Raw genomic sequence first — 17,790 nt, forward strand, 5'->3', positions numbered from 1 at the left:
AAAAGGACTGTACGATCACGTTATTAAGAAGGGATGATGACATGATCACGTTTTAGGATGACATGCTCATGTCAAATAGGAAATTTTCAATAGTTCCTACTTGGTGGTTGTGCATGTTCGTGATACATACCTCATGATTATGGTTCCTTATCATAAATATTTAAGTTTTAATTGAGATTTGGTATTATTTCTTTCATTTTAGGGTTTTATGTCCTTACGTGCATAAACATCATCACTATGTACTAGATTATTATCTTATTATTAATCAAAAACTCTCGAGAGTTTTCTCATATTTCCGGAAGATCTCAGAGTTATCTTATTCCAATTCGTATTTGTGAATTCATTATTAAGGATTAGCGCTTATTTTTTCCATTCTTCCGTGCTACGTCAATATTCATTCCCTAACCATCAATTTTATTTTAGGAGTTTAACAATCTTAACATGGTAATTCTTTTTATAACAAATGTTGAAACAATTCTAATTATTTAACCTATCATAAAGTTGGAACAAAATAAAATTTAACTAGCTAAATTTTATATAATAAATATTTGATATTTGTTTAGCTAAAAATATAACTATCATGTTATCGTCTTGAAGATGCTCTTATCTGTTAAAGTGATTTGGATTATTCATCCTGCAAACTTATATGGAGCATCACTTCCTCTTCTCGATATAGAAACGGAACACTAGTTTAACCATGGATTATTTTTTGTTTTCTTGGTAAGCAAGTTTAACCATGAATTAAATGGAGTAACCTAAAATATTTGAACTATATATCAATCAGTTATAGTGATAGTTACCTAAAAGACTAGTTAAAAGACGCTTGCAAAAGGGATATAACTGTATAGTTATCCTAGTTCCCTAAAGTTTGTAACATTATTCTAATCGTACATATAATAAAAAAAAATTAAAATAGAAAACTCATAGGAAAGGATTAAACAAATAAATATCTATTTTTTCATGGCAGGTCTTTGAACTAAACATTTATAAGTATATTACACAATTTGTCATATTACCTAAGCTTAAAAATAATTATTAAGTGTTGCTCAAAGTACATTAATTATTAAAATAAGACGGAGGAAAACAACATAAAAATGCCAGAGTAAAAAGAATTTGAAAGGAATTTAATCCATTAGCTATAGGACAAAGGGTAGAAAACACACAGAGATTTCTGATTTTACGTTTTGTTATAATAATATTGTCCGCCAATGAGCTAGGAACATAATTATATTCCTCCTCCCTGTAAAAAAAATCACAAATTCATATATTGTTCATCATCACGTGTCTTTTTAACTTTAATTTTATACAACGGAATATGTCTAAAAAGAAAAAGGACAATCATTGTCTGATTGTCTTCAATTTGAAGGAAATACTTTGCAGTGTCCTCTTATTAATGCTATCAGACTAGTACTCTTGAAACAAAGAATTAAGATTTTATTTGATTCCACTGTTTCGAATCAGATAAGTTATGTCCAAATCATAAAAATATGTATTTATTTAGAGCCACAAATTTTCGTCACTCAATTTTTAGTCGGCCCCTGTGGACAGAGCTAGATAGCTAATTATGAAGGTTCATCAGTGGGGTGCATGTGCTGAAGTTGGTAAAAACAGAGAAAGAGTATAAAGATACAGAGCCAGATAGATAGTATGTGTGTGAGTTAAAAAAATAAATACTATGAAATACTCAGAGTTAGAGCATGTGGAAGGCGAGTCTTCGGGGAAGAAGTTATCGGAAGAAGCACGGGAGGATTGCATGCAGAACAGTAAGCGTGGTGGCTGGACAACCTTTCCATACATTATAGGTATAATACAATTGTGGTCAAATTTCTACCAAGAATTGCAGTTTAATGTTATTTGCTCATACATGTACTGGAAAATGCAGGGACTGAGCTAGGATTGTCGCTGGCGGCTACAGGGTGGGGATGCAACCTGACGGTTTACTTGATCACTGTATTCAGTCTTAAGAGTATACATGCTACACAGATCAGCAGCATTGTTGCCGGATCCAGCAATCTGTTTCCCATTGCTGGAGCTATTCTAGCAGACTCTTTCTTTGGCTCCTTCTCGGTCATCAGCATCTTCTCTATAATTTCCCTATCGGTAAAGTTCTTTGATTTTTATTCTTAAAATTGTCTGGAATACAGAAACACTATCAACATCTAAATGACACAAGTAAACAATAGTACAATGAAAGACGTCTGCATCTTAAATGGCAAAATAGAACAAAACAGAAATAGATCATTAACTTCGAAGGTAAAGAGGACATGCCGAGATTTCTATTTGAATATTGCTAAACAGAAAAGAATAGAATAGAGTCTATGCTAGTTATGTAGCTAGTTTAGAATTATTAACTCTAACGGTGACATGGCAAGTCCACTAGCAAGTAGCAACCCGAGACTCCCAGAAACGGGGTCACTTATGATGGAATAATTTGTCCACTATAGTTAGATATTTTGCGAGGGGAATGATAACAACGGTCGCAGGTATGTACAAACTGATACTTATGACTGAAGTGCGGTCATAAGTTGGTCTGCCTTATGACCTGCCTAGAAAATACAGATTCTAAACCTGCCGATCACACATTCCAATTTGCATATGAAGTGTAGCTCAATCCAACACCTTAATTACAAGATCCCTAATTATAATATGCAATCAACTACATAATTAAATAAACAAAAATTTCTAATGCTACACAAAATCAAAATACCACTGTTAACATAATTTCGTCATAAATTCATTGGCTTTCACATGCAAAAGTTTAAACCATCCTACACAAATTTAGATTGTTGTATAAATATCCACATGTCAAATTAAGTTCACGAACAAAACTTAAATTATCAAAAAAACATCCATCAAATTTTGGTCGTTCTTGTCCATTTCTTTCCATTTCTCTCGATCTACGGGGTGAATAAAGAATGGGGTGTAAACGAAATAAACTATTTGTACGCTACTCTAACTCGACTAAAAAAAAATTCAAATTCGGTTTGGAAATAATCGAGTCGAGCTCGAGTTTTTAGAATTTTTAATCGAGCCGAGCTCAAGTTTCAAATTACTCGGCTCGTAAGGTTCGCGAGCCTTCTCGAACCTCTATTATTTTTAATTTTTTTATCATAAATATATTTTTATATAAATATTTAATATTTGTATACATTATTTATTTTTTAACGAATCAAACTCGAGCGGAAACAATCGTATTTGAGTTTCTACTAATATTTAGTGAAATTAATTCGAGTTTTCAAGCCGAACTCAAGCCTACCGAAATTTTTACGAGCCGAGTTTCGAACTTCAAATTAAAGGCTCGGTCGAGTTCTAACCTGAACCCAAACTATTTTAATCCAGTTCGTGCCGAGCCTGACAGTATTCGACTCGACTCGATTACACCCATACTAAAGACCTCTTCGATCACAATTCTATTATTGTGATACTTCTTATGCTGGTCTATGCGGGTATATATTGGCCGCATGGTGTGATTTGAAATAACTTAAGATTCTTCTCAGTCGCTCTCGCTATTAGTTGCAACTTTGCATGGTTCAACTCACAATACCTACTATTTTCCATTTTGTTATCATCACCATAGAATAAAATGCCATTCATGCATGCACCTATTTTTTCATATCCCAAACTTAGTTCTTGACTAGCCTGTTGACAATATAAAAATTAAACGGGAGCTTATATTTCTTCAAAAACACATCTCCAACTAAAAAGAGGAGTTAAATAAAAGCCTTATTACTACTTTGATTATGATAAATATAGTAGATTGGTTCCTCAACATTATTCACGATGTTTAAAAATTTAGATACTTGTTTGTACGAATCCTCGTGGTTGCTATTTTTTTCTCTAAAACCATCACTCAACATTTTATATTCATCATACTTATCTTCACGATCATTTACATCTTCATTTCTCGACCCACTTGATAATGCCATATGGTGCAACTCGAAAAATAATCCGTTTCAAATAAGTGAAACTCATCAGGAAGGAGTTATTTAAAGAGTTAAATACATATTTTAATTGAAGATGCCAAGAAATAATCAACCCCAACCTTAATTTTTTTTTATTGCAGATACTAATGAATAATCAACGTTATCATTATATTCTTATGTAAAACCTTGACCACCGGAAATAAAATGTTAAGAGATCTAAGTAGTATTGTGTGACATCTATAATTACTACCTACACACATACATACAGACATGTATGTATATATGTAATATGGTATAAATAATGTATATGAGTTCAAAATACTTTGAAACACTTTTGATTATATTAACTAAAAGACGAAAGTAATCTCGTAAACTTTGTGTACAATTCGAGAAAATTTAAGAAAATCTTCAAAAATATGAACTGCTATCCACTCATACCAGATGTATATATTTTCAGCTCTCTAATTTCATGTGAGTTTTTAGTATTCCCATCCTTTCTCAATTTGTTGGAATTTGGGGAGCCTATCCTCTTTCTTTTAATGAAACAACACCATTATCTTTCTTGTAGTGGAGTCATTATTTTCTTGGGAGGCTTCTTTCATTCTTTTCCTTCAAAGGTCTTTAAATTGGACTCCTTTTTCACCAAAAATTACTTTTTCCTGGAGAAATTTTGATTTAATCTCAGTGAAAATCTATTTTTGTCTTCAAACTTTTAATCACGTGGGATGTATGCCGATGTCTCTTAATTTTGAAATTACAATTTAAATAAAACTAAAATTTGAATACATATAATAGGAAATATTTATGCTCTTTTTTTATTTAGTACTTTTTATCGTATTACTCCTAATAATTTTGGAATAAAAAAATATAAATAAAATTGATTAATGATTAGAAAAAAGCAAAGGTAAAACTAGAACATTTGAAGTAATAAGAATTTGCATGAAAAATTTGAGGGTATTTTGGTCTTTTTTCAATCAATCAATCAGTAGAAATAACCGGGGAAAAATTTAAGTGGCAGTCATCTTCATTTCCATCACCTAAATTTATTGGTCTGCTTTCATCATCAGAATCATCTATAGAATTTTCTAATTGAAGTAAGGATTCTCTTTACTGGCTTTTGATTTTTTCTTGGGCTAATATTTCTTAGGCATTTTGATTTTTGGACAAAGTGACTCATTTGTTGGTAATAATTGTTAACTTGATACCCATTTGCTGATAATATCTTTTGAAATATTTTGATCTTCTTTGAAATTTCTCTACCATTTGAATTTGAAAGATCGAACAATACTAGTCTGTTGACCTTGAATATAAATTTTAAATTCGCAAGAACAGACCCATGCAAGTACAAATTTTAAACGTAACATTATTGAGGGGGGAATCGTCTTTTATAGTCTGTGGGCTTAAAATGTATTTTGAACACCCTTAAACATTCAGAGGTATTTAGAGTAAGTATTTCTTCAATTCCCCCGAAGCAGTCCCACCATTGTAGAAGCCAAAGAGAAAGTTCTTGAAATTGATTTTGGTATTGTAAAATAGATATGAATAACTATTTTTTGATTTTGGATAAAAATAAATTGTGCCATGTTTTGTTAATCCAAGTACGAAAATATGGAACAATGGTTTAACTTTTTTGAAATTTGTACAAAAAGATTTGGGAATGTGAAGTTTCTGGCCCCACTAACTTAGGTGAACGACTTTTGTATTTGACATGTTGTATACAAATAGATTGAGTGTTCCCTATCCTGGATATTGTAAAAATGTCTCAAGGTAATTGATTATGTATGCAAAAGAATGACTTGGTAGTAGTCACTGAATTTTGTATAGATCCCAAGGTTTGAATATCCATCATTTGGGAAAAACAATAAAAAAGCATCATATTGTTAAATCCATATTCTATATTGATATGACCTTTTGATGGTTTGTTTTGGTAAAATTCTCAAAATTTGATTTGGAGAAGTTTGATTGGCTTGTGAATACTTCCGGGTTTTGAATTTTTAAAAGATGAACTTCAAGCTTTGATAGAGGTTTTTGTAGAACTAACAGGGTTGGGTTTTGAAAATGGACCTACTATTTAGTCTGGATAGAAGTATTAGTGGGCTGACTGGATGAAGTGTTTTGATGGAAACCTTGAATTGAATTTTTTGAAGAGCTTTGAGATGCTGTTGAGGGAGTTTTGATATTGAGATAATGAGATTTAATGGTTTGAAGAGCTATAAATAAATTATTATCATACTCATATTCAATTACCTTATGGATCGAAGATATGACAGGCTTTCCTGATGAAGTACTTTTTTTGATTTGTTGTTGAGTGTTATGGGATAGATCTAGAAAGGTTGGGGCTTTACCCCCACCCCTGCCTTTTCGAGGCATTAATCTATCTGTATTGCAGAAATCACGACTAAGAAAATCAGGAACACAGTTCATATCTCCTTTAATATGTTCAATGTCAAAATAAGAATTGCTTAATAAGGTTTTACACATGGCCAAAAATTGTTACGATGCAATATTTTGAACATCTTTTTGTAAAACCTCTTTTACAGAGTTACAATCGACTATAAGAAGAATTTTTTGGTTTAATAAATCACTTTGAGATTTTATAATGCAGAAAAAAATTGAAAGCATTTCATTTTTTATAGAGAAGAATTCCTTTAAAAATCATCTAGCGTGCAAATGTAAACTGATGTTTGTTCTTTACCATTGACTATATATTTCAGTATAATTCTATATCCTAACTCAGGTGCATATAAATCAAAATTTTAGGTGCATTAGGATCAACAATGTGTAGACAAGGGATTTATAAAACTTATGCTTTGGTTTGTTGGACTGGTTTAATATGTTCGTATGACCAAGAAACATGATTAACCTTAAGACGGTCATTTAAGAGTTTGGCTATCCTATTAATATTGGGATAGAAGTCTAAGACATAATTGAGACTTCCTGAAAACCTCCGGATTTGGGTATTATCGATGATTTTATCAGGAAGTTTTGTGGCAAAGGTTAGAGCTCTTTCAATGGGTGCAACGATTCCTTATGAGATGTTGTGACCAAGAAATCTTACACTAGTTTGAAAGAGTAAAGTTTTAGATTGTAATATGACTAATTTTTTTTCTTAAAAATACATGGATTTTTTTTAAGGTGCTTTAAATGTTATTCAATAGTTTCTGAAAAATCTAGCACATCATCGATGTAAACTATATATAAGGTAGAGTAGTCATTAAATATGCCATTCACGATTCTTTGAAATTCTCTAGGGGCAGTTTTGATCCCAAATGGAAGGACATTTCATTCATACTGTCCAAATGATACCACAAACATATTATATCTTTTTTTGGATGGATTTGAATCTACCAAAATCCTGATTTTAAATCAAATTTTATAAAAATTATTGAAGAATTTAGCTATAGTAAAAGATATTTTTTATTAGGCATATGGTACCTTACCCATTTTAGAGCTTTATGTAGAGGCTTATAATTGATAACTAGTAGTGGGAAGCCTCTCTAAATTTCAGAGTTTATATTGACATAAAATGCTGTAAAACACCACGTGATCTAGATTTTGATATCATCTCATTTGATTCGAGATCATTGATCTCTATTATGCAATATTGCTCAAAGTCTCAGTTCATTGAATTGGTACCGCTTTTGTGGGTATTTTGTGATAAAAAGTAAGGAAAATGGGTAAAGTGGTGGGATCGATCAATTCTTAATGTATATAGTGAGTGTAGTGGAATAACATAGTGGATGTGAGTAGATATAGTTAATTTTTATATTATAAAACTTTACTATTTTTGGAACATTGGAAAATTGAGAGGGACGTACCAAAAAGAAAAGTGTAGAGAAATGAATTGGATAGAGGGAGTATTAAGTAATTTTTAGTTTGACATTAAATATATTAAAGGAGATATGAACCGTATTCCTGAATTACTTACTCGTGCTTTCTGCAAAAATGATAGATGAATGCCTCGAAAAGGCAGAGGTGGGGGTAAAGCCCCAACCTTTCCAGATTCGTTCCAGAATACTCAGCAATAAAGCAAAGCAAGTACTTCATCAGGTAATTGAATATGAAGATAATAATAATTTATTTATAGTTCTTCAAACTATTAAATCCCATGGTCTCAATATCAAAAATCACTCAACATCATCTCTAACCTCTTCTGAAAATTGAATTCAAGTTGTCCATCAAAATACTTCATCCAGTCAACCCACTAATACTTCTATCCAGACTAAACAGTATGTCTATTTCCAAAACCCAACACTATTAGTTCCACAAAAACCTCTATCAAATCTTGAAGTTCATCTGCCAAAAATTCTAAACCAGGAATTGTTCATAAGCCAATCAAACTTCAAATCAAATTCTGAATTTTTTTTCCAAAAGAAACCACTAGAAGGGCGTATCAATAAAATATGGATTCAATAATGATGATGTATTTTTTGGCTATATCAGATGTTTTTCCTTAAGGATGAATGTTTAAACCTTGGGATCTATACAAAACTAGGGACTACTACCAAGTAATTCTTTTGCACATATAATCAGTTATCTTCAAATAATTTTACAATGCCCAGGATATGGGATATTCAACCCCCTTGAATGCAATATATCAAATATAACAAGTCATTCACCCAAGCTAGTGGAGCCTACTGGGATTACCAACAAACATGACACAATTCATTTTTTATCCATAAGTAGAAAAACAATCATTCTGGCTATTTTACTTGAAGACCAAAATAAAATTACAAGAACGGCTTTTTTCATTTCTACAATTGTGGGATTTCTTTGAGTCAATTGACAAAAATTCTTACTCCAAATGCCTCTTAATTTTTAAGGCTGTTCAAAACAAATTTCAAGCCCACAGACTATTAAAGCCGATATTCCCCTCTACTAATGTTATGTCCAAAATTCTTCATTCCCTGGATTTGTTATTGAGAATTTAAAATTTTATTAAAGATCAACAATTAAGCATTGTTCTATCTTTCAGAATCAAGTGGTGGAACAATTTCAAAGAAGATCAAAAGATTTCAAAATATAACATCAACAAATGGTTATCAAGACAATAATTTATTATCAACAAAGAAGTTACTGCTTTCTTCTCCCAAAATTAAACGCCCAAACAAATACCAGAAGCTAGTACAAAGATCCTTACTTAAATTAGCAAATTTTATAGATGATTTCGATGATGAAAGCAGTTCAATACATTTAGGTGATGACAATAAAGATGTTTACCGCGGAATTTCCCCTGTTGTTTCTACTATTGATTATTTGAGAAAAAGTCAAAAATACCCTCAATATTTTAATACAAATTATTGTTATTACAAATGTTCTAGTTTATCTTTGTTTTGTTGTCATAATCAATTTATATATATACTTTTTAATCCGAAATTATTAAGGGTAAAATAGTAAAAAGAGTTTAAATATTTCCTCTTACATGTACTTAATATTTATATTTATTTAAGTTGTAATTTCGAAATAAATAGACATCAACATAAATTCCACTCAAAAGTAGATTCCCACTACGAGTAAATCAACATTATCTCGAAGACAAATCAACTTTCGATGAAAAAGAAATCTCACTCAAAGGCCTTTTGAAGAAAAGGAGTAAAGTATCCTCGCACTAAAAAAAATAAGGACTCCACTACAAGAAAGATACTGATGTTATTTCAAGAAAAGAAAGAGGAATTTTTTTTAAATAATGAAGAAATAGAGAAAGTACAAAATACACTTAAAATTAGAAAGAAGAAAATATACACATCTGGTATGAGTGCATAACAATTATGTTTTCAAAAAATATTTCTCAAGTTTTCTCAAATTGTACACACAGACTAGTAGATTACTTTCAGTTAATATAGTATACAAAGTCTATTATATTACTTTGAGTTAATATAATCAAAATTGTCTCCAAGTAATTTCAAATCCCATATCTTGTTCATACCATATTTATGCTCTTATCATATTTTAGTATTCTTGCCATGTCTTAGTTTTATCAATATATCATGTATATCATATCCAATTAGAACCTTTTTATAACGATAACTAAGAACTAATTAAAATTTTGTAATTAAATAAAATTTTAAGCCTCAAGTCATTAATCACATATCTTGATTTGATTAGTGTCCATGATACACACTTTTTCATTATACATACAAATATATTTCTTATTCACTAAACTTCGATACATATGTAAATATAATCTCATTTATTCAAAATTAAGATTAGGTAAAAATTACATCCCTACTAACATATATATGCTAGCTTTCAGGATCATACTAATCGTTCACTTTAGTTCCTAACTCCTTTCTAAGATTTACTACTCTCTTATTACGATCATCAAGTTCCATTATTTTAATACTAGAAACCTTCATATGAGCTAAGAACCCAAGTACATGTATATGACCAACATGTGATTTTTTCTCAGTCCGTGCTTCATGAGGTGTCTGTCCCAATAAAGCTCGAGCGGAAAGCCTATTAAGAACATAAACTAAATGACTAACGGATTCACCCTGCAACATGGATGGAACCTGCACCTTCTTTCGTATAACTCCTCGCCATATCTACCATATTTCTGTTTCTTCACCATGTGGAATGCGTTTTGGTACTACTCTTTACTCGTTGAGTAACATCATATTATTGTCTTCCTTCTCCTAATTTGACCAATAGAAGGGCAGGCTCTTCATTTTCCAATTCCTCTACTGGCTTCTTGTTTATGCTCCATAGTTCGTCGAGGTTTCACGTAATGGCCAAGAATGTTGCAATTATAGCACCTGACCCTGCTTTTATCTCGTCCTCCACGACCCTTCATGCATGATTGTTCATTTGTCTTTATTTATTTGTTCACTTAAGCCATTCTTCTTGTAAACAAAAGTTTATCCTCGTCATTTTCTCTTTTTGACCATTTCTTCTTTGTCAATTATAGTTGCTCTCTAGTATTCTCATTCTGTCCTTCCAATTATTCTTCATGGGCCTTAGGTAACCCAATAGCTACTTCTACCGATATCATCTACAGATCTCCAAATTGTTCTATTGTAATGCAATTTTCAAAATTTTTGAAGGAACTGTATGAAGCAATTTCTCAACATATATGATCACCTATTTCTTGTCCAAGAGCCCAAATAGTCAATATAAGCCCATTCAGTTTCATGTAAAAACCATCAAGTTGTTCAGGTCCGTTCATACTTAATGACACGAACTCGACTTTCAATATCTGAATCTTTGATTTTTTCATTCGTTCTATGCCTAGACACATAATTTTGATCGCCGATGCTTCCTTAGCCATTTTCTTCACTGGAATAGACAATAACTGTTGGTGAGATTGCGAAACTGTATGAATAGTTGACGTGATTACTCAATGCTAGAACATGACAGGTAAATAATACTACGTCTATATAAGAAATCAGGAAGAATTAAAGAAGAGACAAATACAAAGAATCACAAGATTAGAAGAAGGTTTGAAGCCTGTTTACAGGTTACTGAAAGAAGTTCATTAATATGTTCATGACTTAGTCAAGAATAAAGGTTTAAGACTTTCAGGGTTTCAGAAATGTTAAAGATTCAGTGTAAAAGTGCCACCAGAAGATTTCAGTGTATTAGCATTGAAAGAAGATAGACAGTGTTTGAAGCATAGGAATCTGAAGAATTGGAAACATGGTATAGATAAAGGTTGAAGAAGACATCTGCAGTCTTGATGTTATACTCACTGAAAGGAGTTCATTTATATGTTCAAGCGTCAGTGAAGAACATTGAATGAAGTACTCAAGATTGTAGAAATAATGAAGAAGGTGTCTGAGTACCAGAAAAGATTCCAGTGTAAGTACAATTATTTATTGACAGTTAGTGTTTGAAGCAATAAAGTTGTTGCAAACTTAACAATGTAATCAAGGATATAATACGAATTAAAGCTAAGCCAGTTAGTGGTTACTAGAGTGCATTTCTAGTAGCCTTGTACTCGCAAACTAAGCTTACAAGGAATCTCCAGTCGCAAGTTAGCTTCCCCTTGGTGCCTTCTAGTCGCCACTTAGTTAGAAACTAAGTAAAGAATGCTACATGGGAGGTCCAGGTTGCAAGTTAGCATTTCAACAGCTCCTTGGTCACAACTAAGGTTATCCAAGGGAGTATATGCGTAAATTACACTCCTTGGTGGTACTCAAAGTCACCAGTGAGATTGCTAGGCACTTAAACTCTCAGCTTAGCATTCTAGGAGACAATGGAGTTGCCACCTTGCTACAAGGGAGTCTACAAGGTCTCAAGTAAGATTTTTATTAAGGTAATCTATCATTCCATCCTTGTAATCACCAGTAAGACATGTAAATATAATTCCAAATGCTATTCCACTCTTCTATTCGCAAGTGAACAAGGCTAAAGCTCCCTGGAAGTAAGTCATCTCTCAACCATAACTTTATTGATTATTTAATTCATTTACTTGGTTAATATTTAGCCACATAATCAAGATTGATATAAAGTCTACACAAGCAGCAGAAGAATAAAAAAAATCAGTTATTGTTATGTTAATCTTCTTCTCATATGAGAGTTGATAAAATAAGAAATAAAGATTTACAGAGAAGTTCAGGCAAATTAAATATCCGTAAAACTTCTCATCAGAGAAATGTTATAATTCCCACATTAACTCTCGTATATCCATAGGGGCATTATAATCGTTATCCGGTAATTAGATCCTTAGACATATAAAAAGCTAGATCATTGTATAGGATTTAATTTTTATCTTTGTCGAAGCAAGAACATTGTTGTTCTTCGATTGTAGCCGGTTAATATTTATACCAGAGTGTAGCAACACCCCCGAGAATTTATATATATATATATATACATATATATACTTCCACGAATATCTTGTGTTCGTTATTTTATTGTCCTAAACACTATCCACCTCAAAAACACGGAACCACTAACCGAACACTAAATTATTTATCCGCAAAAGATTCAATTTTTTTTAATTTAGTGAGTATCCTATTCAACCCCCCCTTCTACGATAGTTCGTGACCTAACAACAACATATCTTCTCGTATGTCTTGGTAGATCATATCAAGGGAAACCTTATCCGTTCTCTCCTCGATCCCTGATTTTGGATCACTTGGTTTCATTGTATCCTAAATTCCATGAACCTACATGACCATTCTCATTTTCAAGGACCAAACCGTATAATTACTCTTTGGTAACATCGGGTAACTCAAGCCCAATTTTCCTCGCTTATTTTTGCCTGCTTATATCATCATCGTCTTTGGCATGTACTTGGACATATACTGAGGAAAAAGAGCCCTAATACCAATTCCGAGACAATTTGCCCACCTAATATATGTATCTGTATTATAGATGTTTGATATTGAATTGAGAACAATAAACAGAACACTAGAAAGAACATATGCCCGTTAAAGACATGCCTTTTTATTAATCAATATAGTATAACATAGAATTGGAAAGCTAAAAATCAGGAACTGGGCTAACTGCTTCCTAAAATACTCTAATTTTCTATTCTGCACGATCATAAAAGCTTTCCATCAATGCTACGACTAAGTCATTAGTTGTAGGGACTACAACAAAGCAATCAATACAAACAAAATATTATTAAATAAGACGTTTAAGATTAAAATGCCAACATATTTAGGATCACTACAAAATATGTCAACTTAATATTTTTATTTATGACTGGACCCGCAAATTTATTGACACCCTCCCTTTGATGTCCCAATTTAGCACCTCATGCCAGCCTTGACACTATTTGTTGCAGTTGCTCATGTACTACCAAAAATGGGGTTAGTACGACCATTTTAAATTTGATTGCCTGAACAGACGGGTTTAAACTGACTAAACGGTTGGGTTCATATTGGCCACTAAATTTTAACATGAGTTTAAATATGCCCAACCGGTGATGTCTAATTGACACGCATGAATTAGTATTAGTCACATGTTTATTATGGCACCTTGTCAAAGTGGGTCCACCATGTTAGCGCAAGGGCCCATACATGTGTTGTCAGACATGAATTCGGGTGCCAAGACCGATCAACGATATTTCCTACCATTTTGAGTGAAATCCGATCATGTTTTTACCCGACTACCATATCTAGACAATTTAAGTCAAAACGATCGTCTTTGCATCAAAACATTTTTTCTTGTAGGTCTTTTAACTTCCTACTTTCATATGCAATTGGATGACCCTATTGTATCAATACACCCCAATAGCTTTATCCGAGGCATTTGTACGAACTTCCAATGGCTTATCAAAATCAGGAAGGCCGATGACCGGTTTAGTATCCAGAATTTATCTCAACTTCTCAAAAGTATTTCTACAACACACAATCCATTTCCATTTTTTAAGCGGAAGAGATCTACTAATTTTTTGATTCCAAATCTACTAAACTAATGAGTAAGATTTATGCACTATACTAGAATGGTCTCTTTTCTAAGAGCATCTCGAATGATATATAGTCCTAGCTATAATATCTAGCATATAACTAATATGAACCAAATCCCTTCTGGAAAAAATATTGAAAATCATATATATATATATATATATTTTATTGGCTTTATTTGTTATACCAAAACTTTACTCAACAAATATATACCTAATAATATTAATCTTTTTTTTTGTTGCTAAAAAATGACAATCTTAACTATCTTAATATCTTTTCTACTGAAAGAATTAAGCATGTTTATATATGTTTATGCATTTTTAGCACAATTGCTAATAATAGTAACACAAAGTCTCACACTTGCTAAAAATGTTATATCTAATTAGGGTATGATCTTGATAACCTTGACTGCTTCAGTGGACTTCTTGCGCCCTCCACCATGCACCAGTGCATCACTGGGAGCATTGTACACTGGTATAGTTCTAGCTTCACTTGGGGCAGGCGGCACGGGGATCACCTTAGCTACCATGGGAGCAAATCAATTTCAACACAATCATGAGCATTCCATATTCTTCAACTGGTATTTTGTAATTTCATATGCTTGCATAGCCACTAGCTCCACAGTGGTGGTCTATATTCAAGAAAGAGTAAGTTGGGGTTTGGGGTTTGGAGTTTGTGTTGCTGCAAATCTAAGTGGATTCATGGTGTTTATGCTTGGAAAGCAATATTATCGCTATGTGAAGCCTAAAGAAAGCCCTTTCACAAGCATTGCTAGAGTTGTAGGTGCAGCAATCATGAAAAGAAATGCAGCAAGAAGTAATTGCTATTTTTATGGGACTGCTGAGTTGTCAAGGTTAAACTGTGGCCCTACTACTGACTTCAGGTAATATATACCTCCTACCGCATCCCAAGTCGGTTATTGTTCTGTATTAACATTATTAATCTTCTATCGTGCAGCTTCTTAAACAACGCAGCTTTAAAACCTGAAAGTAATCAATCAAGTGATCTATTGCTAGATAAGAGATCATGGAAGCTTTGTACAGTTGAAGAAGTAGAAGACCTTAAAACCCTATTGAAAATAATTCCCCTATGGTCTTCTAGTATTCTATTAAGTGCTACAATAGGTGTTTTTATGAGTTTAATACTTCTTGAAGCTCTTACAATGGACAAACATTTTGGAGATAACTTTGAGGTTCCCGCAGCTTCATTTCTAACCTTTAACATCTTGTCGACGTGCATATCACTCTCAATCTTGGACCGATTGGTGTTTCCCATGTGGCAAAAATTAATTGGTCATTACCCAACTCCACTTCAACGAATTGGAGTGGGTCATATTATTAACATCATAGCCCTAGTAGGATCTGCCCTAGTGGAAAATAAGCGACTTCAAGTTGTGAAAAATTTACACTTAGATGATCAACCAGGCTCGGTAGTACCAATGTCAGCATTTTGGCTAGTGATAAACTTAACAATTATCGGGATCAGTGAAGCATTACATTATCCGGGACAGGTTGCATTTTATTATCAAGAATTTCCAGAATCCTTAAGGAACACTGCGACTGCCATGATATCTTTGATAGTTGGAATTGGCTTTTATTCAAGTGCTGTGGTCATTGGATTAATACGTCGAGCTACAGACTGGTTGCCTGATGATATTAATGAAGGAAGAGCAGATTATGTTTACTGGATTATGTCAGGAATTGGAATGGTGAATTTCGCCTACTATCTCATTTGTGCCAAGTTTTTTAACTATGGTGCTGCTATGAAGCTTAGTGTCCATTCTGATCCCTATGGAAATTAATGTGTGTGCTATATATGAATAAATAAGTATCATTAATAGTACTGCTTTCAATTGATATATGAAAGAGCAACTATACTGCATTTAGGCTGTAGCAAACAGTCACTTTCTTCTTGCAGAATGCTGGATTTATTAGATGGATATTAGTATACATTTAGTATATATGTTATTACAAATTCTTGTATCTTTTAGTTTTTTAACAAACCAAGGAGTGTAGTGTGTTTTTAAAATGCATAGAGCAGCACATATCTAGCATAAACCAACCATTCGAACATTCAATGGTTGTTCGTCACTTGCTTTGTGGAGCCTATATTTCCTCCAAGCCCTATTTGCGGAAACCCCCCTGGAAACTCACTTCTACATCGAACCACATTTTCTCTCCTTCTACATCGGCAAACTCACTATCAATTATCAGTATGTCCTTGAAAGCCCTCTTACAAACTTCTGATACAATCTTTGCAACACTCTCAAGAATACTATTCCTTCTATGGTGAAACTCGAACAACTTGATGTGGCGAGAACATAACTTTCGAACGGAATACAGACAAATGTACTCGCTACCTATTTTCTCTCTCTCTAGGCACTTTAAAAATCCTGCAATTTCATTGGAAAGTTCATCAACCAGATGAAACGGCCATGCAATCACTTTGTGGACGGGGTTGTGGCTGTAACGGATTCTTTCGAGCCAGATGAGGAATGCCACTACATGCATAGATTCATCAATATTTCGACCAAGTTTATGGACTAGCCTGTAGAATAGCTTCCTTTCAATTGCATGGAAAAGATTAAAATCTTTTGTTGCTGATTTTTTCTTCAACGAAATGCAGGGCTGGATCATACAAAGCAATCCATTTGCTGTCATGGCCATTGAACTCGGTTTCCATTGCTTTGACTTTACAAAATCACGGAAATATGAAGGATTTGAGATGAACGGAGACCAAAATGTTTTGAGATATATTTGATGGGTCGTGTATTGGTGAATATTTGACTTGGCCAGGGGGCTTTTTATATATAGCACACTTGGAGTGAATAGAGCTAGGGTTTAATTCAGAGGAGACGCGTCCTTTAGAACAGGTGCATAAGTTAGGGTTTTATTTTTAATTTTAGTATGAGTAAGGGCTATGTTGGATTATCTGAAAATCCTAACCATAACTAGTTTGGCATTTGTCCACTACAAGAAATATGCCCATTTACGACGGAATTTTTACACTACAATTCGTCGCAATTGGCACATTTACGACGAAAATTATTCGACGTTTTTGCTCAAGTCTTAAGTTCAGATTTTCGTGATAAGTATCAATTATGTCGCAACTTCCAATTTTGTCATAAGTACATATTTCGTCATAAGTAACCATTTCGTCATAAGTAACCATTTCGTCATAAATATTAATTTCGTCACAAAGTTAGGAAATACGTCGCAAGTTAGGTAAGTGGAGCCCACATTTGATAAAATAAAACATAAATTTACGACGCAATTTTATGTCGTAAATTAATAACTTCCGACAGAAAAAACTGTCATATGTTAGGAATTGGGGCCCATTAAAATTGTAAGTTTGTATTAGAGTAACATCAACTAGTTTGAATATTAAAATGTTTTAAAAAAAATGGTTACTATATTAGGGATATAACCAAAATTTCATATCAAAATAATTTTATTTCGTTTGACATTATAATAGTCAAGCATCAATTTGACTAGTACAGCTAACTAGCGTTTAAT

The 17,790-nt window shown here is 32.8% G+C and overlaps 2 protein-coding genes across 2 annotated transcripts; one reads left to right on the plus strand and one right to left on the minus strand.

Moving 5' to 3' along the window:
• The first annotated feature begins 1,508 nt into the window (after nucleotides 1-1,508).
• LOC141704716 (protein NRT1/ PTR FAMILY 2.7-like) lies at nucleotides 1,509-16,249 on the plus strand. Its single transcript, XM_074507903.1, has 4 exons — nucleotides 1,509-1,802; nucleotides 1,883-2,100; nucleotides 14,662-15,158; nucleotides 15,233-16,249. Exons 1-4 carry the CDS (start codon nucleotides 1,676-1,678, stop codon nucleotides 16,074-16,076), a joined length of 1,686 nt encoding a protein of 561 aa, XP_074364004.1. The 5' UTR covers nucleotides 1,509-1,675; the 3' UTR covers nucleotides 16,077-16,249.
• Nucleotides 16,250-16,398: 149 nt separating this feature from the next.
• Nucleotides 16,399-16,941, minus strand: LOC141704718 (uncharacterized). The gene has a single exon (XM_074507904.1). The coding sequence runs from the start codon at nucleotides 16,939-16,941 to the stop codon at nucleotides 16,399-16,401; it is 543 nt and encodes a 180-aa protein (XP_074364005.1).
• Nucleotides 16,942-17,790: the final 849 nt, after the last annotated feature.

The sequence above is a fragment of the Apium graveolens genome, unplaced genomic scaffold (assembly GCF_009905375.1).
Source record: "Apium graveolens cultivar Ventura unplaced genomic scaffold, ASM990537v1 ctg8172, whole genome shotgun sequence".
Classification (NCBI taxonomy): domain Eukaryota; kingdom Viridiplantae; phylum Streptophyta; class Magnoliopsida; order Apiales; family Apiaceae; genus Apium; species Apium graveolens.

What these genes read in the sequence shown, in the direction of transcription:
- LOC141704716 (XM_074507903.1), top strand. Translation starts at nt 1,676, where the DNA reads ATGAAATACTCAGAGTTAGAGCATGTGGAAGGCGAGTCTTCGGGGAAG. An exon ending in TCTCTATAATTTCCCTATCG is followed by an intron (nt 2,101 to 14,661) that starts GTAAAGTTCTTT and finishes ATATCTAATTAG; the next exon opens with GGTATGATCTTGATAACCTT. An exon ending in GGCCCTACTACTGACTTCAG is followed by an intron (nt 15,159 to 15,232) that starts GTAATATATACC and finishes TCTATCGTGCAG; the next exon opens with CTTCTTAAACAACGCAGCTT.
- LOC141704718 (XM_074507904.1), bottom strand. Translation starts at nt 16,941, where the DNA reads ATGGCCATGACAGCAAATGGATTGCTTTGTATGATCCAGCCCTGCATT.